The sequence below is a fragment of the Eubalaena glacialis genome, chromosome 12 (assembly GCF_028564815.1).
Source record: "Eubalaena glacialis isolate mEubGla1 chromosome 12, mEubGla1.1.hap2.+ XY, whole genome shotgun sequence".
NCBI lineage: Eukaryota > Metazoa > Chordata > Mammalia > Artiodactyla > Balaenidae > Eubalaena > Eubalaena glacialis.
Window position 1 is genome coordinate 68,942,695 of NC_083727.1, and position 25,491 is coordinate 68,968,185.

At 37.8% G+C, this 25,491-nt stretch overlaps 1 protein-coding gene across 5 annotated transcripts; it reads left to right on the forward strand.

Moving 5' to 3' along the window:
- Positions 1 to 2,730: 2,730 nt before the first annotated feature.
- Positions 2,731 to 25,491, forward strand: SRSF12 (serine and arginine rich splicing factor 12). Of its 5 annotated transcripts, XM_061206862.1 has the most exons (7): positions 2,835 to 2,875; positions 4,513 to 4,545; positions 11,186 to 11,529; positions 12,356 to 12,479; positions 12,655 to 12,796; positions 18,572 to 19,030; positions 25,480 to 25,491. In XM_061206862.1, exons 5-6 carry the CDS (start codon positions 12,666 to 12,668, stop codon positions 18,939 to 18,941), a joined length of 501 nt encoding a protein of 166 aa, XP_061062845.1. In that variant the 5' UTR covers positions 2,835 to 2,875; positions 4,513 to 4,545; positions 11,186 to 11,529; positions 12,356 to 12,479; positions 12,655 to 12,665; the 3' UTR covers positions 18,942 to 19,030; positions 25,480 to 25,491. The 5 variants fall into 5 exon arrangements, with proteins under 5 accessions (XP_061062848.1, XP_061062844.1, XP_061062845.1 ...); XM_061206865.1 differs by lacking the exons at positions 4,513 to 4,545; positions 11,186 to 11,529 and adding an exon at positions 10,955 to 11,076 and having other exon boundaries at positions 2,731 to 2,875; positions 12,372 to 12,479; XM_061206861.1 differs by lacking the exon at positions 4,513 to 4,545 and having other exon boundaries at positions 2,790 to 2,875.

The window sequence follows — 25,491 nt, forward strand, 5'->3', positions numbered from 1 at the left end:
GGAACAGGAAAAAAAACCTCCTACCTAGTCACTAAGTCTTTTCAGATATGCCAATAAAAGCTTTTTTCAAACTGTAAAGAGCTTTGTAGGGTTTTTCCAATTATAAAAAGTATTTTAAAAATAATCTGACAGGGGCTTCCCTGGTGGCACAGTGGTTAAGAATCCGCCTGCCAATGCAGGGGTTCGATCCCTGGTCCGGGAAGATCCCACATGCCACGGAGCAACTAAGCCCTTGCGCCACAACTACTGAACCTGCTCTCTAGAGCCTGCGAGCCACAACTACTGAGCCCTCGTGCCTAGAGCCCGTGCTCCACAACAAGAGAAACCACTGCAATGAGAAGCCCGCGCACCGCAACGAAGAGTAACCCCCCTCTCACCGCAACTAGAGAAAGCCTGAATGCAGCAACGAAAACCCAATGCAGCCAAAAATAAATTAATTAATTAAAATAAATTAATCTGACAGTACCAAAGGTAAGAAGAAGAAAGTGAAAATCAGAGTGTAATGCCTCCACCTAGAAACAATTCTATTTATAAATGCACATACCAATACACATATTTTTAACTAAATAGGTTCATGGTTTACATAGAGTCTACTGAATTTTTACCCCACTTAATATGTCAGGGGGGAGGTTTATTAATAACTCTCACCTCCTCCCAAGTCTCTTTTCTCTGCAAGGTCAGTGTAGTGGGTTGAATGGTGGCCCCAGAAAAGACATGACCAAGTCCTGATCTTATTTAGAAAAAGGGTCTTTTCAGACACAATTAAGTTAAGGATCTTGAGATGAGATCATCTTGGATTACCTAGGTGGGCCTTAAATCCAATGATAAGTGTCCTGGGACTTCCCTGGCGGTCCAGTGGTTAAGACTCCACACTACCACTGCAGGGGGCTCGGGTTTGAGCCCTGGTGGGGGAACTAAGATCCCGCATGCCACGTGGCACAGCCAAAAAAAAAAAAAAATTACAAGTGTCCTCGTAAGACAAAGAGGAGAAAGCCGCATGAAGACGGAAGCAGAGATCGGAGGCACCAGGGACCAGAAGAAGCAAGGAAGGATCCCCCCGAGTGCTTTTGGAGAGAGTGTGGCCCTGCCAACACCTTGACTTCAGACTTCTGGCCCCCTGAACTGTGAGAGAATACATTTCTGTCAGTTTAAACTACTGAGTTTGTGGTAATTTGTTCCAACAGCCCTAGCAAACCCATATAGTCAGCATTCCAAACTTTCCTATCATACACCCAGCCTGCTCTCCAGCCTCATTTTCCTGTTCTTCTCCAGCTTGATGCTCCTGTTTGCCTCCTTTCATTTCCTGTATTGCCTCAAAGCCTTTGCACATGCTATTCCAGTGCATGGATTGCCCCTCTTCATTCTTCAAATATTTCTCCAAGACTCCTCAGGGAAAAGTTCAGTGACCCTCTAGGCCTGCTCGCCAAGCCCCATAAGGTACTCTTCTAGCAGCATGTAGCTCTTTTCATAGCCCTTAGCCTAGTTTGTGTATTTATTAGTGCCATAATTCGAGTCTGCCTCCTATGCTGAACTGTAAGCTTCCTGAGAATGGGGGCCCTCCCCCACCCCTTATATTCCCAGGCCAGACCTGAGCTTGCTGTGCCATAGCAATCACTTTTTGAATGAATGGCCACTATTCCAGAAGCATTTGCCGACCTTGGTAAACTCTCACAGCCTTTGAGACCGCCGTGGGCTAGGTAGGGGGACCATATTATTTACCCTCCAAAAGCGACCACTTCTGAGAATGAAAAGGGGTGCTACTAACAATTACAAGTCACCTGGCTACAGTCCGGGTAACAGGCTGTACTGACCACAGGAGCAAATGTGAAGGCAGGAGGATAACCAGAAGGGGATGGATATGACATTTTGGAGAGATGGGGAGAGGATAAATTTGCTTAATTGCCTCTGCATTTTCATTGATTTCTTCTACACCATGTATGCATTTGTTCATTCTTTTATTGTCTGGTCTTCACTCAAGGATGTAAGCTCTATGAGGATTGGGATTTGGCCTCTTTTGTTCGTTGCTCTAAAACGCACCTAAAATAGTTCCTGGTGCATAGCAGGTGCTCAATAAACACTTGAGTGAATGTACTGAGAGCTGAACGGCGTACCCTAAATGAATAATGGATGAAGAATCAAAACACATAGAAAAAAATCCTCCCAGTTTGAAAGCCTAAAGAGTCTCAACACTAAAGGGGACAGGAGGCGGAACAATTGCCAACGTCTTGGGCGGAGGATGCAAGAATGAAGGCCCCAGCGGCCAAGCGGCTGTTGCGCGGTTGAACTCAGCCTTCACCCCGCCCACCCCCCCCATCGTGACACCCTCTCTCCGGAAGCTCTCTAGCCCCCGGCTCATCCGCTTCAGCCCCCTACGACCGCTCTGGTCCCTGCACTCCTGTTACACTCTGACCCCAGTCGTCTCCTCCCCGAATCCCATTTGACTCCGGGACCCCCGCGCGACCCCCTCTCCTGATCCCCTCAACCCCTGGCCTCCTGCACCGCCCCCTTCTCAGACACCCTGGAATCCCGGCACCCCGCGTCGCCCCCTCCCCCGCACCCCGCTCGGCGTCGGCGCCGCCGCCGCCGCCGCCCCCGCCCCCGCCCCCGGCCCCGCCAGGTCCGCACGGACTGACTCGCGCCGCACAGCGCTTCCCCCGCGCCCGCCTCTGCGGCTGCGCGCTGGCGGGGCCGAGGCGGAGGGGAGGGGGTCGCGCCGGGGGCCGGCGGAGCTGCTTTGGCTGCGGCGGCAGCAGGAGACGGAGCGAGCCCGGCGGCCACGGGCAGACCCGGAGGGAACGGAGGAAGCGGTCATGTCTCGCTACACGAGGCCCCCCAACACCTCCCTGTTCGTCAGGAACGTCGCGGACGCCACCAGGTGAGCGGCGGTGCCGCCGTAGGTTGGGGCGCGGGGGAGGGGCGGGTAACGGCCGCGGGGCGGAGCCCGGCGGCGGCCCGCGGGTCTGCCTAGCACTTCCCCGCCGGCCGGGCCGGGGCGCTCCGCGGAGGAGCCCTTCCCGGGGCGGGCGGGAGCCCTCGGGCTACTCGGGGCCTGGGCGGGACTTGCGCCTACGCCCTCCCGGCCGGCGTTCCGTCCCGCCGCGGCCCCGCTTCCGGGCCCCGTCGCGCTTCACTGCCCCCGGCAGCTGGGCGGCGGGCCGGTACCCATCCCCACCGCGAGAACCGGCGGAGCGCCGGCTAACCCTTGCCCGGGAGCCGGTCCCTCCCCGCCTCTGGCCCTGAGTGTTCCTTGGGTGGGTGCCTGCGTCTCGCCCCTTTGTCGCCGTACCGGGATAAAGCCGCGCATCTTACCTCTTAAATGGGAAGGAATTGGGGATGGTGAGAACGCGTTACGGAATAATGCGTACCTTGGGCCTTACGATTCCCTTTGCCTGTAGTCGGTAGTCTGGTCTACTTACAGGTGGTGCTGGTTAAATTTTATTCGTTGCACAGTTTTACACTATATACAGAGGATAACTTCAGTGAATGAGATTTCTGTGTTTTTCTTTAAAGTTCTGAGTGCAATATAAACACCCATCATAACGGTTTGGATAGACTTCCCTGGTCAGTTCTGATGCACTCAAACCACCCCGCCCCTCTTTGGAGAATTCTGTCTACATAGTACCTGAACATAGATGTTAAGGAATGATTTCTTCTTATAACAGTGTCTTTCTCCCTTAATAGGGGCCAGAAGGAATGCCGGGGCGGGTGGACATTTTAATAAATGTCTAAAATAATAGACATTTTCGTATCACTGGGCTTGCTTAATTTACTCTCCACCCCCCCATCCCAAACTTTATAGGTATGCAGGATTATCTTATTGTACATAAGGGAAAGCTGCAAGTCAGCGTGTTAATGACTTACCTGGGGCTTCACAGCTGGAAACATATTGGAGCGCTTGACTCCAGAGCCATCAGGAGTAATCATCATAATTTACCTTTGAGAAGTAAATGTTAGGTCTTTTTAAAAAATTTGATCCCTGCTATTATATACATATGTCACAACTGTAAACTGTGAGTTAATATACTTTAACATCCTAAAGATGCCTGTGTTTACATTTTTTCTCTCAACCTGTTTAATCAATATATTACATAGAAAATTTATAATTTGGGTAAGGTTAAAACAATTCCCACAGTTAAACAGACCACTTGAATACTGAATAAGATCAAGCCTCTCCAGTGTGCCTACAAAAAAATGAAAGGTTTCCAATTCTAATGGCCACAGGGGCCAGCCAGGGTAATATGAATGAGTGAAGGTGTCACGTTAAGGGACAGTAGGATGGTATGGACCCTGGCAAATGAAAAAGAACATGTGCCATCTCAAGGGGGCAGTGACTGCTACCAAGCTTCAGCTGATAACTGCTGTATAGACATTTGGACTTGTTTTAAATGTTTAAACATTGTGTAGGCCAAGTAAAACATATACACATGTGACACATGACCTCTGATCTAGATAATCAAGACTGATAATTGAGATTTATTGATTTCCTTTTCCATTTTTTTCACGACTTTCTAGCACTGCCACTGGGGGACAATCAAAATCTAGGAGGTTTGTATTAATGAAATTATAATAATCGCTAACATTTGTTGAGTACTCACTGTATACCAGACACTGTACTAAAAACTGTACTATGTTATCTTATTAAATTTTCAGTAACCTTATATAACAGATAAGAATCTGAGATTTAGAGACACTAAGGATCTTTCCTAAAACTGCACAGCTGTTGAGTAATGTTATGAAAGTAGAATCATCACATGTAACCTTAATTAATAGCTTTTTTTGTACAAGGTGGCATATAGTGTAAGTTAACTAGCAATATGACACCTAGACACATTTTATTTAGTTAGTTATTTATAATTAATTAATTTTATTTTTGGCTGCGTTGGGTCTTTGTTGCTGCATGTGGACTTTCTCTAGTTGTGGCGAGCAGGAGCTACTCTTTGTTGCTGTGCGCGGGCCTCTCATTGCAGTGGCTTCTCTTGTTGCGGAGCACAGGCTCTAGGCACATGGGCTTCAGTAGTTGTGGCACGTGGGCTTCAGTAGTTGTGGCTCGCGGGCTCTAGAGCGCAGGCTCAGTAGTTGTGGCGCATGGGCTTAGCTGCTCCGCGGCATGTGGGATCTTCCCGGACCAGGGTTCGAACCCGTGTCCCCTGTATTGGCAGGCGGATTCTTAACCACTGCGTCACCAGGGAAGTCCCCTAGACACGTTTTAAATTAGCTTTAACATTTGGTATGCTTATAAAGAAAATCATTGGGATATATGTTAAACAGGGTATAAAATTATAAATACAGTATGATTTCAATTACATAAAAAATGAAGGGAAAATCTATATATATATTACAGAAAATGATCCTGGAAAGAAATCCCTTTGAGTGGTTTTCTTTATCTTGTTTTCATATTTTATTTAATGTTAGTTTTATAACAAAGCCAAATTTTATTTTAAATGTTTCTTTGAAGTGACCATTTTAATACATATGATAAAGCACAAGACATTAAAACACATTATAGGTTAGCATTAAATTTGTTAGGAATGAAATTGAGCATAAGAACTAAAAGATTTTTAAATTTTATAATTTTATAATTTGTGTTATGTTTCTTTTCACTGGTGAAGTAAGATGTGGACCAGGAAGAATATTAATTTTAAATCTTGGCATTTTGTGTACAGTAATCTTTTTAATGTCAGATATAGTTTTCTATTGGAACAAAGTAATGTCGAAATCTCAAAACATTCCCATTTTGATGCTTACCATCATGTTAGGTTGGGGAGCACCCATTAAGTACTTCTTTTGGATATACTTAGTAGCCTATGGTTACAGTGTGTATGAGGCTACATTAATATTGATATCAGTGGTCATGTAGAAAAAGCATTAAACAAAATCCAGCAAGATTCATGATAAAAAGTCTCAGCAAACTAGAAAGAGAAGGGAACTTCCTCAGCTTAATAAAGGGCATCTGTGAAAAACCTATAGCTAATAACATACTTAATGATGAAACTGAATGCTTTCCTCTTAAAAGACAAGGACGTCCACTCTCACAATCTCTATTCAGCATTTTATTGCAGGTCCTAAGCAATGCAACAAGGCAAGAAAAAAAGACATAAAAATTATAAAGGTAAAAGTAAAACCTGTCCCTATTCTTAGGTGACATGTTTGTCTACATAAAGCTGTAGTAACCAGTATTGAGTTTCAGTGAGTTATTAGGATATGAGGTAAACTTAGTGAAAATTCTATTTCTGTATACTAACAGCAAACAAATAATGAAAAAAATTTTTAAATTCCATTTATCTTAGTATTAAAAAACATACTTAGGTGGGACTTCCCTGGTGGCGCAGTGGTTGGGAGTCTGCCTGCCAGTGCAGGGGACACAGGTTTGATCCCAGGCCTGGGGGGATCCCACATGCCGCGGAGCAACTGGGCCCCTGCGCCACAACTGCTGAGCCTGCACTCTAGAGCCCACGAGCTATGGTTGCTGAGCCCACGTGCCACAACTACTGAAGCCCGTGCGCCTAGAGCAATGACAAGCCACTGCGATGAGAGGTCCGCGCACTGCAGCGAGGAGTGGCCCCTGCTTGCCGCAACTAGAGGGCCTGCACACAGCAACGAAGACCCAATGATGAAGACCCAACGCAGCCATAAATAAATAAATAAATTTATTTTTTAAAAAAACCCACATAAAAACATAGGAATAAGTTTCACAAAAAAACATGTAAAAAACCTTTGCATTGAAGAAGACTATAACATGTTCCCAAGAGAGATCAAAGCCCAAAATAAATTGATAGATATACTTTGTTCTTAGATTGGAAGACGAAATTTTATTAAGTTATCAATTCAGTCCCAATTGATTATATTATAGATTCAAGGCGCTCCTGACCAAATGCTTTTTAAAAAATAGAAACTAACAAGTTAATTCTAAAATATATTAATATGCAAAGGATCTAGAATAGCCAAAATAATTTTGAAAAAGGTCACTGAAGCTGGAAGATTTATACTACCTGACTTAAAGATTTACTAAAAAGTTACGGTACTCAAAACAGTTTGATATTGGCCTAAGGATAGACAAATATATCAGTAGAACAGAAGAGAGGGTCCATAAATAATCCATACATATAGAGTCATTTGATTTTTGACAAAGGCACTAAAGCCATTAGAGAAAGGAAAGTCTTTTCAACAAATGGTGCTGTAACAACTGGATGTATGTACTAATTATATGAAAAAAATGTGCTGCAGCCTCTACCTCACGTAATTTGAACTGGATCATCAATTGAAATGTAAAAGATGAAACTGTAAAGCTTGTAGAAGAAAGCATAGGAGAATATCTTCATGACTTGGGGATAGGCAGAGATTTCTTATAGGACAAAGAAAGTAATTACCATAAAAAATATTGATAAATTAGATTTCTCCAAAATGAAAATTTCTGTTCATTAAAAATAGCATTAAGAAAGTAAATAGGCAAGCCAAAGACTGGGAGAAAATATTCACAGAACATATATCTCACAAAGGACTTTTTCTCAGAATAATAATGAACTTTTATAAGTCAATAATAAAAAGACAAATGTTATTAAAAATGGGCAAAAAACTCAGACACTTTCAAGAGAAAAATATCCGAATGTCCAATTAGCACATGAAAAAGTGCTCAGCATCATTTGTTGTTGGGGAAATGCAAATTAAAACCACAGTGAGATTCCACTTAACACCCACTTGAATGGCTAAAATTAAAAAGACTGACAATACCAAGTGTTGACAAAGATTGGCACAACTGAAACTTACATGTTGGTGGTGGCAGTATAAAATGGTGCAACCACTTTGCAGAACTGTTTGGCTCTTTCATAGAAATTAAATATATACATCCTCTTTAAAAACCCAGAAATTCTGCCCCTAGAATAAATGACCCATAAGCATGTAAAGATGTTGCACCTCACTGGTGTTTAGGTAAATTAAAATTCAAATAATGAGATACGCATTCACTTTATATCCTTCAGAATGGCAAGGAGTAAAAGATGTCAGTGAGGAGTTGGATCCTTAGAAATTCTGATGCATGTCTTGAGGAGTTTAAGTTGATTTGGCTACTTTGGAGAACATGTAATGAAGCTGAAGATATTTGTACTCTCCAACCCATCAGTTGCATAGCTAGTGGTACATCCCAGAGAACTCTGAAGAGCTCTAGGAAGCACATGCTCATAATGTGCACTCTAGCACAGTTTGCAGTTTAAAAAAGAAGCATTTTAAAATGTTCATCCACAGAAAGATGTATGAATAAATTGTGGTTTATTCATAACCATACCAATACAGAGTTAAAATGAGTGAACTAGAGCTACATGGAGAAATCTCAAGGGAGGAGAAGGAAAGGTGCAGAATTTTACAAATAGTCTGATACCATTTATGTGCATTTGCAGTAGAAATACAAAGTTATGCAGAGGAATGAGGAACACCAACAATTGTTTCTAAGGTAGGAGGATGTAATATTTCTTAAAAAATACTAAAAATTACAGCAAATAGGGCAAGTGTTGAGATATAATAAATGTTGGTAGATACATGGGTGTTTGTTTTATTATCTCTACATTTCTGAATGTCAAAATAGATCACACCAAAAATGCAAAAATAAATGAAAACAAAACAACAGCTCACAGGTGAGGGAGTGGAGACAATGAAAGGGAACCAGCTCTTTTGCGATTTGTTCCTTCAGACTTCTGGGATTCTAAGCCTCTGTGACACACACACTGCTCCAGCCTCTTTTATATTATCTAGGGTCCTCTTCTGTCAATCACTCACATTTAATGGTTAATGGAATTGGTTGCCTCCTAAGACATTTATTTGAATACTAGCTTTGCTACTGGCTGTGTGTACCTCTGGGCAAGGTAACTGCTCTCACTCTGTCTCCTTGACTATTAAATGGTAACAATGTGTTCTTTGCTCATTAATACAGCAAAGGTATACTGAGTGCCTACTGTGTGCCAAGCAACTATGCTAGGTTCTGAGATACACTAGTGAAGACACCTGCTTTAGAAGCGATTCTCAATCCTGAGCCTCAGAATTGCCTATGAAACCTTTAAAAACTTTAAACATAACTGGGGCTCACCATGGGAAGCATGAATTAGGTCAAGGATTAATGCATCAGGCTGGAATGCCTGTTTCTATAATATCTCCTTCACAGATGATTGCAATATTCAGGAATGGTTGAGAATCTTTACCCTGTAGTCTATGTTTTATGAGAGCAGGAATTGTGTTTTTCTTGTACTCTTCCATATTCCTAGAGCCTGGCCCATAGTACATATTCAATAAGTATTTGTTGAATGAATAAACAAAAGAAAAAAGACATTGTCACTGTCCTCTAAATCTAAAGTTAATAGTCTCTCAGGGAAGGCAGACAATTAAACATGTTATAGTGAGTATTAAATGAAATAAATACAATAAATAATAAAAATATAATAAAGTTTGTCATAATATTGCCGGCACTGCCTGGTATATAGTGGCTACTTAGTCAGTGTTAGTTGAATCTTTATGTACTAACTCCTAAATCCAATCTCTAGCATTAATCACTGACTTCTAGTCTTGAAAAGAAAATAACTAATATAATTCGTGTAATCACCGTTTTCAGTTGCTTACAGAATTCTTATGGATGTTCCACCATCACCTCAAATTTGGCATTTCCAAACCTGAAAGTTTCTTCTTTTGCCTCTCCTCCCTCTTCTATTGAATTGTCTTTTCCAGCTATCTAATTTTTATCATGGACACCATCTTTCTTCCATTTGCCCGAGTTAGAAGCTTTGCAGTCATCTTAGGGTCTTTTTTCTACACAATATGTTTTGACATACTCTAATATCTTCTGAGCCGTGTTTTGTGCTCATAGCTTGATTTTGAATCCCTAAGATCTCCACAAGGCAGCAGGGTAGAGTGGTTACGAACCCAGATTAGTGTCAGACTGTGGGAGTTTGCTTCCAGCTCTGTCGCTTGCTGGCTCCGTGACCTTAGGTGAGTTCACTTGTCTGTGCCCTCATCTGTAAACATCTGTTGTTATGGGAATTTATAAATGCATTATAACTGTCAGCTATTAATGCTAAGTATTTTATCTCTTCAGTTAAATTGTAGCTCCATGAAGACAAATATTATGCCATGTATTTCTTTGGTGTCCCCTCTTTAGTACCTATCACAGTAGAAAGCATATAAGTGACTCAAAAATACTTGTCAAATTTGAGATTATGGTAGTTATTTTTGCTTTATGTTTACTAGTAAAACAACCATTTTTCTTTAAAGCCTGAGAAATAATTTTAGGACTTCTTCAGAATCTAATTCTTGCTATCTGAAAACAATGAACATAAATGTGAAATTATAGTGAGATGAGTGTGTTCTTAATGAAAGAGTTAATAGAACTTTCTATAGATTGACAATTGAAAAGTCTTGTAATAGGAGTAACTTTCAGAAGTGGATATGCTATATATAAAATAGGTAACCAACAAGGACCTATTGTATAGCACAGGGAACTGTACTCAATATTTTGTAATAACCTATAAGGGAAAAGAATCTGAAAAGGAATGTATATATATACACACACACATATATATACACACTCTGAATCACTGTGCTATACACCTGAAACTAACACAATATTGTAAATCAACTATACTTCAATTAAAAAAAAAAAGCAAAAAAAAAAAGTGGATGTCCTGGGTTAGTGTTTCCTCAACCTGACTAAGCATAAAAGCCCACCTAGACTGCTTGTAAAAATACAGATTTCCAGATATCATGAATCAGAATCTCCAAAAATGAGACCTGAGAATTTGTTGTTTTCTTTATTTTTTCCTTCTTTGCTAAACCCTGGGTAATTCCTGTGAGAGACAATTTTAGATAATGCTAGTCCAGATAATATACTTTCTTTTGAAGGTTTCAACTGGATTTCTGTAGGCAAAATATTTTAATCCAGCTATTCATATTTCTTTACCTTATTTCTAAAACACTTCAGGCCTGAGGACTTGCGCCGTGAGTTTGGTCGATATGGCCCTATAGTAGACGTTTACATTCCGCTTGACTTCTACACCCGCCGCCCGAGAGGATTTGCTTATGTTCAATATCCTTTATTTTACTGTGTGCATGTGAATAGACTACATACATGTGCATATACATATATGTACTCAGGAGTATATTTTATGAGATTAATATTGCCTAATTAAATGTGTTTATTTCTTTATCTCAGAAAATCTAAAGCAGTCCACAGTAGCTGGCAAGCGCCCCTCAGTTTGAACCAACCTGTTAGCTAGAATCCAAGCATAAACCGAGCAGGCGAGACAAAAGGCACCTAAAGTTCAAGCATCAAGGAGTAAAGAGGGAGGGTGGACACAGATATAAAGACCTGGAAGAGGGGAAGTCTTTATCAAGCAAAAGACAAAGCCAACACCAGGTTGAGACTTCGGCTTTCCTACATTTACTCAGAGTTCCAGAATCAAAGCCAAGTCTGATGTTGGTTCTGCGTGTCTTATAAAGTCCATCTTGCAAGCCCTAAAGAATAAAGGTCAAGGTTCAAGATCAAGTGACATTGAGGTAATTGCCAAAGTCTCATTTTGTATTGCATTACTTGAGCTTTTTCTGTTTTCTATTTTTAAAAAAGTTAAACCAGCAACAACCTCCTGAAATACAGCTATTTAGTCGTTTTATATAATTTGTTTCCATTTATTTAGGTTTAATATATAATTTATATAGATAAGGGAGTTTAGTGGGGTATTAGGAATCAATATATGTAATTCCAGATGTTTGCAGATTGTTTATATATTTCTTTTATAATCATATCCCAAATAATAAAAACATAAAGATATTTTAAAGCAGTAGGTTCAAAGTTAAATATCATTTTTAAAGAACCAAATCAGTTTTGAATATATGTTTTAGCTCACTTATATGTGTGCACTTTTGTTTATAAGTAATTTCTCCTAAATTAATTTAAAAAACCTTTTAATGAAAGAGTAATTTTAATTTCAGAATAAAAATTTCTGCATGCTGATTTTTTTTCAGTGAAAAACCTGATAAATCTTTTACCTAAGAGAAAGGAGTGAGTCCTAAACAGTTTATTTGATAATACTAACCAATGTTGGACTTATCTTTTTCTCATAGTTTCTAATTATACATGCATACTACAGCTACACTGATGTATACATTAAAAATATAGAGATTTGTTTCTGTTTTTTTTATTTTTAGATTCACTCTTCTGAATCATAATGGGGCATTTGTTTTGATAATAAGTGACATTTTTTTCTGATTATTCATATTAGAGATGTGAGCTTAATGACTTGAGCTTGTTTTTCCTAATAATTTCATGTCACATGTAAATAATTCTTTAAAAATAATATTTTTATTTGATATCTGATGTTCAAAGTGTCCTTAACAGCTAGTCATATTTGAAGATGTTCGTGATGCTGAAGATGCTCTTTATAACCTCAATAGAAAGTGGGTATGTGGCCGTCAGATTGAAATACAGTTTGCACAAGGTGATCGCAAAAGTAAGTGTGACTAAATAGTGGATCTTGTTTATTTAGCAGAATGAGTTTCAGCAATGACAGATTTTTTTAATTTAAAATTCTTTCAGAAAATACTATTCGAGTGGTTTATTTATTGAGTGGTTATTTATTGAGGTTTTCAGGTAATGAATTATAAATCTTGAATTTCATATTCTAGCACCAGGCCAAATGAAATCAAAAGAACGTCACCCTTGTTCTCCAAGTGATCATAGGAGATCAAGAAGCCCCAGCCAAAGGAGAACTCGAAGTAGAAGTTCTTCATGGGGAAGAAATAGGCGGCGGTCTGATAGCCTTAAAGAGTGAGTACAAAATACAAGGGGATTGAAAACTTAATTTTCTTAATTTTAAAATGGAAAACATTTTAAAGAGTTTTCAAAAAACAGGCCACCAGAATCATTTTATTTAATATACATAAAGAATCAACTTTTGTAGAAGGATATGCTCTTCTCTATTTGTCATATATTGTTATTTTAACTTGGGTTTATTAGATACCTTCCAGTGTTTTCACTTCATGACAGACTTAACTTTAACCTTTTTAGTAGAAAGATAATATATACTGAGGAAAAAACAAAAAATTAAAAAGTGTATACTTGACAAATAAAATGAGGATTTTAAAAAAATAAAATTTTCCTAAATAAACCCCCAGATTAAGAATCTTGAAGTCTTATGATTAAAAACTCATAAGAAATACAGTGTAATCACTGTGAAAGGAAGTTGACTAAAGTTAATGTAAATCAATATATTTATAAAATGCAAATTATTTTCAAGAATAAAGTCCAAGTACGGTAGTATTGTAGGAAGAAGACATAAAAGTGGTAGATTTTTCAGAAAAAGATATTTGCAAGTTATCTATTTTGCCTGCTAGGAGTTTGTTTCTGTTAGAATAATAGTAAATCACAATGGAAATTAATTACTTGGTGAAGCTATTTAAGTAATAACTGAAATTGTACTAGCATGCCTAAATTCCTAAACACTTAGGCACTATTTATCTTGAGTTTTAATGCTGTGATTTTTTTCATAGGCATGTAGAATTTTAAGGTGAATTCTGCCCTTGAAGAATGATCAGCGTTTACACTAGCATCCTCTTTCTATGAGTAATAAGAGTTGGCTCTCCTGGGGACTTCCCTGGTGGTCCAGTGGTTAAGACTCTGCGCTTCCACTGCAGGGGGCGAGGATTTGATCCCTGGTTGGGGAACTAAAACCCCACATGCTGAGCTGTGCAGCCAAAAAAAAGAAAGAAAAAGAGTTGGCTTTCCTGGGCCATATGTCGTACCCCTATGCTGTCGCATGACGACATAGCCTCAAATCAAAACTGATCTGCAGAACTGCTCGCTTTCACTCCAGTCCTTCCATTCCTCAACTCCAAGAGCCTAGACAAGGAAAAGCCCAACATAGGGTATATGTACCAGATCTAGACAGAGAGTCTTTGCCCCAAGTCCCTAGTTCTAAAAACAAGACTGTGAAGTGGCCTGGCTCCAGTCCCTCCAGCCAAGTGGAAAGAAAAGATAGGGAGAGAGAAATATCCAAGAATCTTGATTACTAGAAAATGTGGCCTCTTCAGAGCCCTAGAATCTTACATGTCAGCTCAGTCCCCCTCCTTGGGTATGAATCAAATGCTTTGATTTTGGCTCATTCTGAGGGAGGCATGCAAGTAGGAGGAAGCCTTAAGCTCCTTTTATAAGCCAGAAGAACCCAGGTCAGGATTGAGCCATCACCAAGGTTGGTAAAGAAATATTTAGGAACAGTCATACTGTGTTCTGGAATTTGATTCTTTTTATCATACTTTGATAGTGTAAGAATATAAACCTCCCTTGTTTCTGTGGAGAATAATCCATTTTGTTCCATGGCTAAGGGAGAGCCATTTTCCTACTGATTGATTATTTGAGATTTTGACACTGATATACTCAAATACAAGTTATATTTATAGAACCTAAAATGTGGGAACAAATTAAGAAATTTTACATGCCATGTGTATAGGAAAGTCACACCAGTACCAATGGTACTGCTTCTGGCTTCACGAAAGACATGAATAGTAAGAAAGTGATGTTCAACAGTTCACGTTACTATAAATTAATGAATGGTTAATAAACCAAAAATCAAAGTAGATGTAATATTGTACCTAAAGCAGCACTGCCCTAATTTATTGAATAATATCTACTGGCCTTGGTGAAAAAGACTTAGTTTGTAAAAGAAAAGGAAAAAATTGCCCATCTGATTCATTAAGAATATAAGCGGTTTCCAAATGCGATAGAGCCTTGATTAACCAGAACATTCACAGCATTTTCTGCCTTCTAGTGTCAGTAAAGTATACTACTTGGCTGGAGGAAAAACAAACAAGAAGTCTGTCAGTTATCCCAGTCATCATGGAGTATCAGGAATAGAAAGAACGGGGACTCCCTGGTGGTACAGTGGTTAAGACTCCGCACTTCCCCTGCAGGGGGCCTTGGGTTTGATCCCTGGTCAGGGAAATAAGCAGAGCGTCCAAAAAAAAAAAAAGAAAAAAAAGAAAAAAACCACATTTTCTTGCAAGACAATGCTGTTCTTCTCTGTTCTAGTTATAAGACCGTTGCTTAACCTCTCTGACCTCAGTGTTTTTTATTTGTAAAGTTGTATTATAGAGAATTCAAATGTTACCCAGCTCTTAAGTTTCATAAGGATCAGATTGTGTGTGTGTGTATGTGTATGGGTCAGCATATAGATAAGTCTAACATGTACTATAAATATATTCAGTGTATGTGGTATATTACCGTAGATAAAAAGAGGTCACTGCTTTTGCCTTTAGTGGATGTGGGAAAAAACTAGTTTGCTGCTATCATTAGACTGTGAACTCTTTGTGGAGCAAGGACTTTTGTCTTAATGCTTAATATCCCTAGCATTTATCAGTAGTCCCTTACTCAGATATTCCATAAATCTTTGTTAAATTTGTGTCAGTGAATGGGTATATACTCCTAAATATTCCTGAAGAATGTTAAAATTGCCCCTAGTCTAAATATAGCATCCTTTTTTTTTTAAGTTTTATTTAAGTGTAGTTGATTTACAGTGTTCTGTTAGTTTCAGGTGTACAGCACAGTGATTCATTTATATATATATATTCTTTTTCAGATTCTTTTCCCTTATAGGTTATTACAGAATATTGAGTGTAGTTCCCTGTGCTATACAGTAGGTCCTTGTTGGTTATCTATTTTATATGTAGTAGTGTTTATATGCATCCTGTTTTTTTTCTTATGTTAGAATTTTTTTTCCCAAGGACAATTTTCCCATTTTGTTTTCTACAACTGTCTACAACAGGAATGAAACAATAATTTCTAAAAAACTGTGCTTTAAAAAAAATAAAAATAAAAGACTGTGCTTTTATTCTAAAATATGTTCTACATCAATATGTTTATACTTTCCAGTGCTCTTTGTTCCTTCCTGTAGTTCCATGCTTCTACCTGGGATTATTTTCCTTCATCTTGAAGCATTTTTACCGTTTCTTAGAGTACAAGTCTAATGGCAGTGAATTCTCTCAGTTTGTCTGAAAACATCTTCATTTTATATTCATTTTTGAAAGATATTTTTGCTGAAGATAGAGTTATAAGTTGGCAGGAAGTTTTTTTCTTTCTTTAATAATGTCATTCCATTGTTCTGATATCCACAGTCAGTCTTAATGTTGCTCCTTTGAAGGTAATGTGTCTACTGTTCTCTAGCAGATTTTCAGATTTTTCTCTGACTTTGGTTTTCAGCAATTTCACTGTGACATGCCCAGCATAGGTTTCTTTGTATTTATTCTACCTGAGGTTTACTGAGTTCCTTGAAATTGTGAGTTATTATGCCTTTCATTAGTTTTGGAAAATTCTAGGCCATCATCTGTTCAAACATTGCTTGTACCTTATTCAATTTTTCCCTTAGGCCACGTGAGTATGTACCAAATAACTCTTATGCTCTGTTCTGGATTTCTTAGAATTTCTTTTCTCATTGTGTTTCACTATAATATTTTTCTAATAACCAGTTTGCTATTTCTTACTTCTGCTGTATCTAGACTGCTATTAAATCCATCTAATGACTTTTTTTTTCTTTTTTTTTTTTTTAATGAAACTCTCTAGGATAAGCCAGCATTTTATTTATTTATTTTTATTTTTGGCTGTGTTCGGTCTTCGTTTCTGTGCGAGGGCTTTCTCTAGTTGCGGCAAGCGGGGCCACTCTTCATCGCGGTGCGCGGGCCTTTCACCGTCGCGGCCTCTCTTGTTGTGGGGCACAGGCTCCAGACGCACAGGCTCAGTAGTTGTGGCTCACGGGCCCAGTTGCTCCGCGGCATATGGGATCCTCCCAGACCAGGGCGCGAACCCACGTCCCCTGCATTGGCAGGCAGACTCTCAACCACTGCGCCACCAGGGAAGCCCCATCTAATGACTTTTTAAGTTCGAATATCATGTTGTTGGTTCTAAAATGTCCATTTGATTCTTTTTATAGATTCCAGTATTGTTTAAATTCCCCATCTCTTTTTATTTCTTTTTCTTTTCCTCTTCTTTTCTTTTTTTTTTGTATTTTTTTGGCTGTGCCCCGTGGCTTGTGGGATCTTAGTTCCTTGACCAGGGATCAAACCTGGGCCCCCTGAAGTGGAAGCTCAGAGTCCTAACCACTGGAATGCCAGGGAATTCCCTTATTTTCTTGAACATGTCAATCATAGTAATTTTAAAAATTATTTTCTGAATAATGCCAATATCCAAATTATTTTGGGTCTCATTCTTTTGTCTTTTATTTTCCTTAGCTTTTAGTCATTTTTGTCTGTTTTTCACATACCTCATAATTTTTTGTTGGATGTTGGACATTACTGTTGAAAGATTATAGAGGTTTTGGATGATACGATTCTCCAAAGAAAGCTGTTTTCTTCTAGCAGGCAGAGCGTTGGCAGATCACCTTGATCCTGTCAAGGCTTGGTTTGAGGCACTGTTAAGGCTGATCCATTTCAGCTTTACACTTACTCCTAGGGCATGACCCTCAACCTGGAGGATGAGGCCCTTCTGGCTTCTTAATTGAAAGCCTGCGTTGTCACTCAAGGCTCCTTGACCTTTTGGGGGGCTTGAATTCCAGCCTCTCTCACCAGCAACTCTGTATCTGAGAAAATTTCAGCTAAGTTCTTTTTTTTTTTTTTAACATCTTTATTGGAGTATAATTGCTTTACAATGGTGTGTTAGTTTCTGCTTTATAACAAAGTGAATCAGCTATGCATATACATATATCCCCATATCCCCTCCCTCTTGCTCAGCTAAGTTCTTAAATCTTCCAGCTGCTGTTTTCTGCTGACCTCTTAGAGTCTAATCCTGTGCATGTGCAACTTGGAAGACGGCCAGCGACTGAGGAGAACTTGTAGGCAGATCTTAGGGGGTGGGGGTTGCCTGCGGTGTCCTTACCTCTGGGATTTTCGTCTCTCCAGTCCTAGCCATTTTCGTGGCCCTGAATTCTAACTTCTGTCTCTGCAGCTTAGTCCAATAGCTGTTTTCTAGTTGGGCTCAAGTCTCCCATGCTGGCATTTGGAAAATGGTCTTAGGAAAAGAGCTATGGCTTGTAACCCCTCGAGTTCTGCTTGTGTTGGTAATTCTTCAATGCCTTTTAACAGTTGTTTTATAAATGTTGTCTAGCTTTTTTATATAGCTCTTTTCTATGGGAAGATTAGTCTAGAACAAGCTGCTCTGTCATGGCAAGATTCAGAAGTCCTCCATCTAGGTTTTTGTCTTTATAAACATTTGATAAGCTTTAAATATTTTCTTTATTTCTTTTTTTTCCCTTCAGATTTTCTAACCTCTGAGGATTATGTAACCCAGACTAAATATGCAAAATAAATATATTTTTCAGAACTGGCTCATAAGATATATTGATATCTAGCAAAGTCAAAATCTTTTGGTCAGATATTACAAACTTGTACTTATGTTTGAACCAGAAGCACGCATGATAAAATTAGAGTTGTTTCTTTTAGCTTATCCAATAAAAACATAACTAATATTATGTAAAGTATATAAGTTCCTGAAAGTGTTGTTTCCTAACCTATTAACTATTTTTGTGTGAAATATATACTCTGATATTATGGATGTTTGCAGGTCCCGACACAGGCGATTTTCTTACAGCCAGTCTAAATCTCGCTCCAAATCACTACCAAGGCGATCTACCTCAGCAAGGCAGTCAAGAACCCCAAGAAGGAATTCTGGTTCTAGAGGACGGTCAAGGTCCAAGTCCTTGCAAAAAAGGTCCAAGTCGATAGGAAAATCACAATCAAGCTCACCTCAAAAGCAGACTAGCTCAGGAACAAAATCAAGATCACATGGAAGACATTCTGACTCCATAGCAAGATCCCCATGTAAATCTCCCAAAGGGTTTACCAATTCTGAAACTAAAGCACAAACAGCAAAACACTCTCATTTTCGATCACATTCCAGATCTCGGAGTTATCGTCATAAAAACAGTTGGTGAACAGCAACAGAAGAGTGCTACGTAGTATTTAATATGTTATTAAACCTCTCATTATGTTAAATAAAAATTCTTCAAGGCTTACAGAAAAAGTGAGTTGATATTAGTTACTTTGGGCATGTGCAAGAGATAAAATCTCTCTAGCTTGGGTTAATGAAGATTTGGTCTCGATTTAAGGGCCCATACCACAAATTATGATGTGAGTAATGTCCCATTTTATGGACCATTTTTTGTTTACATTGTGGCAGAAGGGTACTTTTCAAAGGAAATGGATAAAATGGAACTAATTTGGAAAATTGGACTTGGATGTTAAGTATTAATAATACTAATAACTTTTACAAAAGTTTTTTTACTTTAAAGCACTTTCCTTTCATGTAAAAAGTAATTATGACTGTATAATCGCATAGGGCAAACTTAAGACTATTTGACATCTTACGTCTCCTTTTTGTTTTCTCTTTAAACTTGGGCCAATTCCTGATGGATATTAATTCATATTACAAAATTCTGACATTTCTAAAAGTAGAGTTTATAGAGAGATCAAGCATTCAAAAGATACATTCTTTCCTGAGCTCAGAAAAGGTTTATTTTTACTGGGTGGAACAGTATAGATAAGTTGACATTAAATTGCATCCTATACCATATTTATTCACTTCAGAAATATCGAAACGTTATAAAAATTCTGAATTTTGAATGGTTTGAGACTACTCTAAAAATGATGTGCAACACTCATAGTCCAAAAAATTCATATCAAGCCTTACACATTTGAAGAGTGGTACATTTTGTATAAAAATCATACTTTATACCATTAATTCTGCATACCTACTTTTCATCTATTGCTTAATTTTTCTTTTTAGAGCTCTAGCTGACGACTTTAAATTGTATAGAATAAGTCTTATTTATTTTTGGAAATGTTTAGTACCTTGTATTAAGAAACTCAAGACTGCCTCCTCAAAAAACAACTTTGCAGTATTGGGATTTACATTACACTGCCCTTCATTTTTTTAAGCCAAATAGCTTTATTGATATTCATTGCTTTTGTAGTTGTTAAAACTAAGAATTTCTTTAAAAATGTGTTTGTAGATTACGTTTTTCAGAGGGTTTTGGTAGTATTTGTGATAAAATGGTTTTGCATTTGGTTATTATAGGGGATATATTTATAGAGCTCTACTTGTGTACCTTGTTGAATTACATTGAAATTAAAAGTTCTCAGCCCATACAGTTAATATGTGTATCCAGAGTGCTTTAGAAAAAAAATGTCTTATATTTTTAGCATATAGGAGCCAATATTGCTTCTATTTGTTCTGAATACAAATTCCATTTTTTTTTTTTGCATTTTACATCCTGTGTGTAAGAAATAACTTTACAAAATAATTTATATGCTGGTAATATTTGGACAGGTACCGTAAATTCATGTATACTGTACTTTCTGAGTAGATTTTCTCTATCTAATCATAGCAAAATTTATTTCAAAATTATAGCTCTTTGGAGTGTTCAACTGTAATAAAAATTTAGTTATAAAATTATGTGGCAGTATTGAAAATTGAGAGGACAGTCTGAAGAAAGAGCAAGACAAATACTAATTTTTTGTATCTTCTAAATAAATGTTTGGGTTTACATACACATATATGTAGTTATTCCAGATACTAACTAGGAGTTGATTATAGTGTCTTTACATTTAATCATTATATCTTAGTAAAAAGTTAATAAGGCAGTGTTTCTGAACATGCTTAATCCTTCGATTTACCTCTGATTTGGTTTTCCACTGTAATCCCTGGGCTGCTTAGGAGGATTCTGTTTGGTTTGATGGAAAAACTGGAATGATAATAGTTTAAACTTTCTGATCATTTACTATGTGCTTGGCACCGCTCTGTAAGTTTTACATTACTCACTCATCACAACAGCTTTATGAGGTCAGTACCACTGCAGATAACGTAAGTGAGATGCAGAGAGGTTAAATGACATGCACAAGGTCACACAACCATTACACTTTGGAGCTGGGTGGTGGCTGGGCTCCATACGGCCCTCCCTCATCACCATGCTTGTCTTTTTGGAAGAGAAAAGTCTTTGACAGATATATGCTAAACTAAGACAATATTGAGAGGAAAAGGAGAGAATAGAATTCGGAAAGGAAATGATTACAGGGTTCAGTGAAAATGGGTTCTGTGACTGAGTGGAAATTGATTGGCAGTTGTGCTGATATCCTGGAAAATTGTCCTCTGGGTACATCTATTCTAGGGTTCACTACTGCTGTAGAATTGTTTCTTGGACCTTTTAAGAGAGGATACTTAGGGTAAGATTGTTAAATAAAGCAAATGTATCACACATCTGTGATCATTTCCTTTAAAGATAATATATTTACTCAGGTACTTCCTATGTTTAGTGTAGGGGCACTACCTACCTCCATTTGTTCAAGATTCATAGAGGATAAGTTAATGTCAAAGAAGATAAAGGTGGCCACCATGACTGCTTGGTTTCTTTCTCCCCATGAATAATACACAATTTCTGTATAGCAGCTGGTATTTTGTAGCTGCAAACATAATGGGGGAATGTGCCAAATTTTTTATCTGGAGTCTGGGATTTAATCTTGTGCCACTGGGCTGTTTATTTTTAAATGTAAAATATTAACTAATTTCAGGACTTTATATGTTATCTGAGATACCACTATTCTAAGACATGCTGTTGTATTCAAATAAATACGAATTTCTGCCTTTATTCCAATTCCATTGCATGAAGCAAAATTAGTCCAAGTTTAAAGGAAGAAGCATTTAGAAATACTTCTATAATTCTTCTATACTACATTAAAATTGTAATTTCTTATTTAGAGTTAAAAATTAAATTTGTTTTCCAAACAGGGTGGTAGAATATTTGGGGTATCTGTATAAATAAATACATGCTACTTATGCAGAAGATCTTAATCTGGTATCATGAAACCGAAGCTTTAGATCTAGGTCCTGTAGGTATTCAAACAAGTCCGTGACTCTCGGTATTTTAAGGACGAGTGGTTCAGTGAGACGTACGGATATTAGTCTCAAAACTCATATATTTGATAAGAAAAATTTAAGTATTAAATGAAGATTATGAACTTAGCATCTAAATTACTCCCTTGATGAAACTAGGGTATTTAGGATCATAACATTAGCTCTGGCGTTGATCTAACCATGTCAGTTTAGGCCCTCTGGAAATTTTATATCATGTACCTTTAAAAAGATGCTCTTAAAATTAAGCAAATTAACCACAGCTTTGTGCATCCCAGACAAGGCCCCATTGCCTCACATAGACAGCCTTGGGGGAGTAAGCACTTCATTCCTGACTGGGCTAGGGCCTGGCGCCCACTGCTTAGAGAATGCCCCTAATGCACTGATCCCATCCCAGGAACACAATAGAGCTGGGACAGCCCACAGAGAAGGTGAATGGACTGTAATGGATGGATTGACTGTGATTATGGAATTAAATTGGGTACATCTTTTGAAAAGCAAATTAAGCGTAAAGATATTATAGTCAAAAACCTATTTAGAAATACAATATTCCCTTATAGAAGTGTTAGATATTCCAGGTTGATTCAACTTCATTCAAGTTAAAACAGTACTTTACAATAATGACAAATACCATTTTTTATTTAAAGGAATCATGTGAGGAAAGACTGAATTTAAAAATATACATCGGATACTATACCACATCAGTAGTATTTTCCCAAAAAAAAAGGTATAATGTTTTTATTTTGGGGAAAGGGTTATATGATCAGTCTTTCTTGAATCTTATGTTCTAGGAATGTACCACAATTTTGAATTTATGAAAAGAAATAGTATCAACTTGTGGAGATAGATGGATGCTCAGTGGGTTAATGGTTACTGTTTTTTAAATGTATTATGTGATTTTAAGCATATGTTTGGTTCACATGTTTCAAAACACCATATTCAACCTACCTGTAAGTTTATGAACTAGTAAGGTTACAAATTAAAATCAGGAATATCTTAGGGTATGTCAGGTTTCAGGTTCTTTCGGAATGCAGATAGAAAATTTAAAGGGTCAGTCTCTCCAGATGAGAGAATATCTAGCCAGTAATCAGTGCTTTGTGCTAGAAATGGATTGATTGCATGTTCATTACTGTTTGATCTTATGTATTGCAGCTTGTGTAGGATGAGCAGTTTCTCAGAAAAAGTGTAATTGAAACAAGAAGCAAAATTACCGCTTTTCTAATTTAGGAGTATAATTCTGTGAACTAAATGCCTAAGAACTATATGCTTTTTAGAAATGGGTCCATAGACATAGATTGAGGAAAACCACATTCTAGTTTTCTTGGCTTACTCCTTATAGTATAGACTTAAAATGCTGTTAAATTGCCTAATTTCAACAGAAATCTCAATATAAAATAGTCTTCCAGGCTCAAGTGATAGCCTATTTTTTTTTTCAGTAAGAAAAATTCAATGGATTTTTTTGTGGGGGAAGTTAAGAGCCATTCCTATGACATTTGTGAGGCGGTGTCTGCTTTGTGGGAATACTACTTTACACCTTGAGAAAAAGTACTCTGTTGAAGACCTTTTTTCAAAATCGACATAAGCTGTATAACTGGTCTGACTCTTCAGGGCATTCTTACATTTTAAAAATGAGATGGAATGTTACTTAAATTTATTTTAACACGTTGTAAAATATTTATATAATTTCATAAGAACCTTAAGGAAAAGCATTAACATTCACATTGTCGGTAAACCTTAAAATTTTGGCCTTAAAATGTTAAATGTAGCTGAATTAGGAAAACTAGTGCTGTAGTTTTGTTAGGATATTCATTATAATTTTTAATGTGTATATAAAGTCTAACCATTTTTGGTGTTATTTTGTACTTTATAATTCCCTACTCTTGCCATATAATCTATGTGGGATTTTTAAAAAAATACCACTTAAAAACATGGATAAAAAATTTTTATTCTAAAATATCTCATATTATTTGTAGTGAGGTGGATGGACCTAGAGTCTGTCATACAGAGTGAAGTAAATCAGAAAGAGAAAAACAAATACTGTATTCTAACGCATATATATGGAATAAAAAAAAATGGTACTGATGAACCTAGTTGCAGGGCAGGAATAAAGATGTAGACATGGAGAATGGACTTGAGGACACGGGGTGGGAGTGGGAAGCTGGGGTGAAGTGAGAGTAGCATTGACATGTATACACTACCAAATGTCAAATAGCTAGTGGGAAGCAGCAGCATAGCACAGGGAGATCAGCTCGCTGCTTTGCGATGACCTAGAGGGGTGGGATAGGGAGGGTGGGAGGGAGACGCAAGAGGGAGGGGATATGGGGACATATGTATGCATATGGCTGATTTACTTTGGTGTAGAACAGAAACTAACAGTATTGTGAAGCAATTATAGTCAAAGATGTATTAAAAAATAAAAATAAAATACACATGAAAAGCACTTGTATGAGGTGCTCTTAGCTGCCTGTCCGTAGTCAAATATAACTGATACTGTAAGAGGTTTTGGTGACTGCACTTTTGTCCACCTTTTATCTACCTTGACTAAAAGGTGGTGTTTTTACATGAATATCTATCGTGGAAAGTGGAACTACACTTAGGGAATAATTTTAAATGCTTTTAACTTTCCATTAACTCCACTGATATTAATTCAACATTAAAGGCTTTGAAGAGTAGGAGCCAGCGAAGTGTTGAGTTGCACCCTGCTTTACCCTTCTACCTCCTGGTCACCTCAGTGCTAACCAGCCCTTCAGCCATCCCCTTTCTTCTCCTTCGGGAATCTCATACAGACACACTTCCTTACGCTACTTGAAGTTCAAGTTATTCCACTTCAGATAATTCTTTAACTTTCCCCTCAAACCATGGGCAGTTATTATAAATGCCCCTCAGAATCTTTATAGTCTCCACCTACCTCTTTATCCTCTCCTAATTAAAGTTTCTTCAAGCTTTAACATTTATTTCAACATTAACATTAAATGTCAACTGTCACATTTCCCAAATAAGACAATGCTTAAATACAGTATCCTTTCTCTAATCTTTCAGTTCTTATTTACAATGGCTTTGGTATTTCAGTCATTGACTAGAGTTGTTCTATTATTTTAGAAGTGTTACAACCAACTAACCAGCCTAGTTGAAAGTGCAAAGAAAAAACATTTAGGAGATTCAAAGTTTACATCAAAAGATTGACTTATTTGTGCTTAATGTTACATGTAAGTGAGCTTTTGGAATTACTGGCAGATACTCAACTTCTGTGTAATGTTGGAGTGAACTAGTAAAGTAGCGTTAACTTTCCCGAATTCTGTTAACATTTTGTTGTAAAAATCTTTAATAAGAAAGTAATCTTACAATGAACACCCATATACCCACTACGTAGATTCTACAGTTAAAAGTTATGCTTGTTTTATCACATATATTTCCATCCATCTTTTCCTCAATTATTTTGAATTTAACATATAGTAAATTTTTGAAAATTTACTAAGTGGGCTCATAAGTGGGCTATTCCAGTTAGCTAAAGAGTGATCAAAAATCTTGGTTGAATATCTTTTGTAAACATAATTCTGTTTTCTTAGTTTTGAAATTCA

Coding starts and splice junctions, on each gene's coding strand:
- SRSF12 (XM_061206865.1), top strand. CDS start 2,811: ATGTCTCGCTACACGAGGCCCCCCAACACCTCCCTGTTCGTCAGGAAC. Junction 11,077..12,371: donor TCAATATCCTTTATTTTACT/GTGTGCATGTGA, acceptor CTTAACAGCTAG/TCATATTTGAAGATGTTCGT. Junction 12,480..12,654: donor TGCACAAGGTGATCGCAAAA/GTAAGTGTGACT, acceptor TTCATATTCTAG/CACCAGGCCAAATGAAATCA.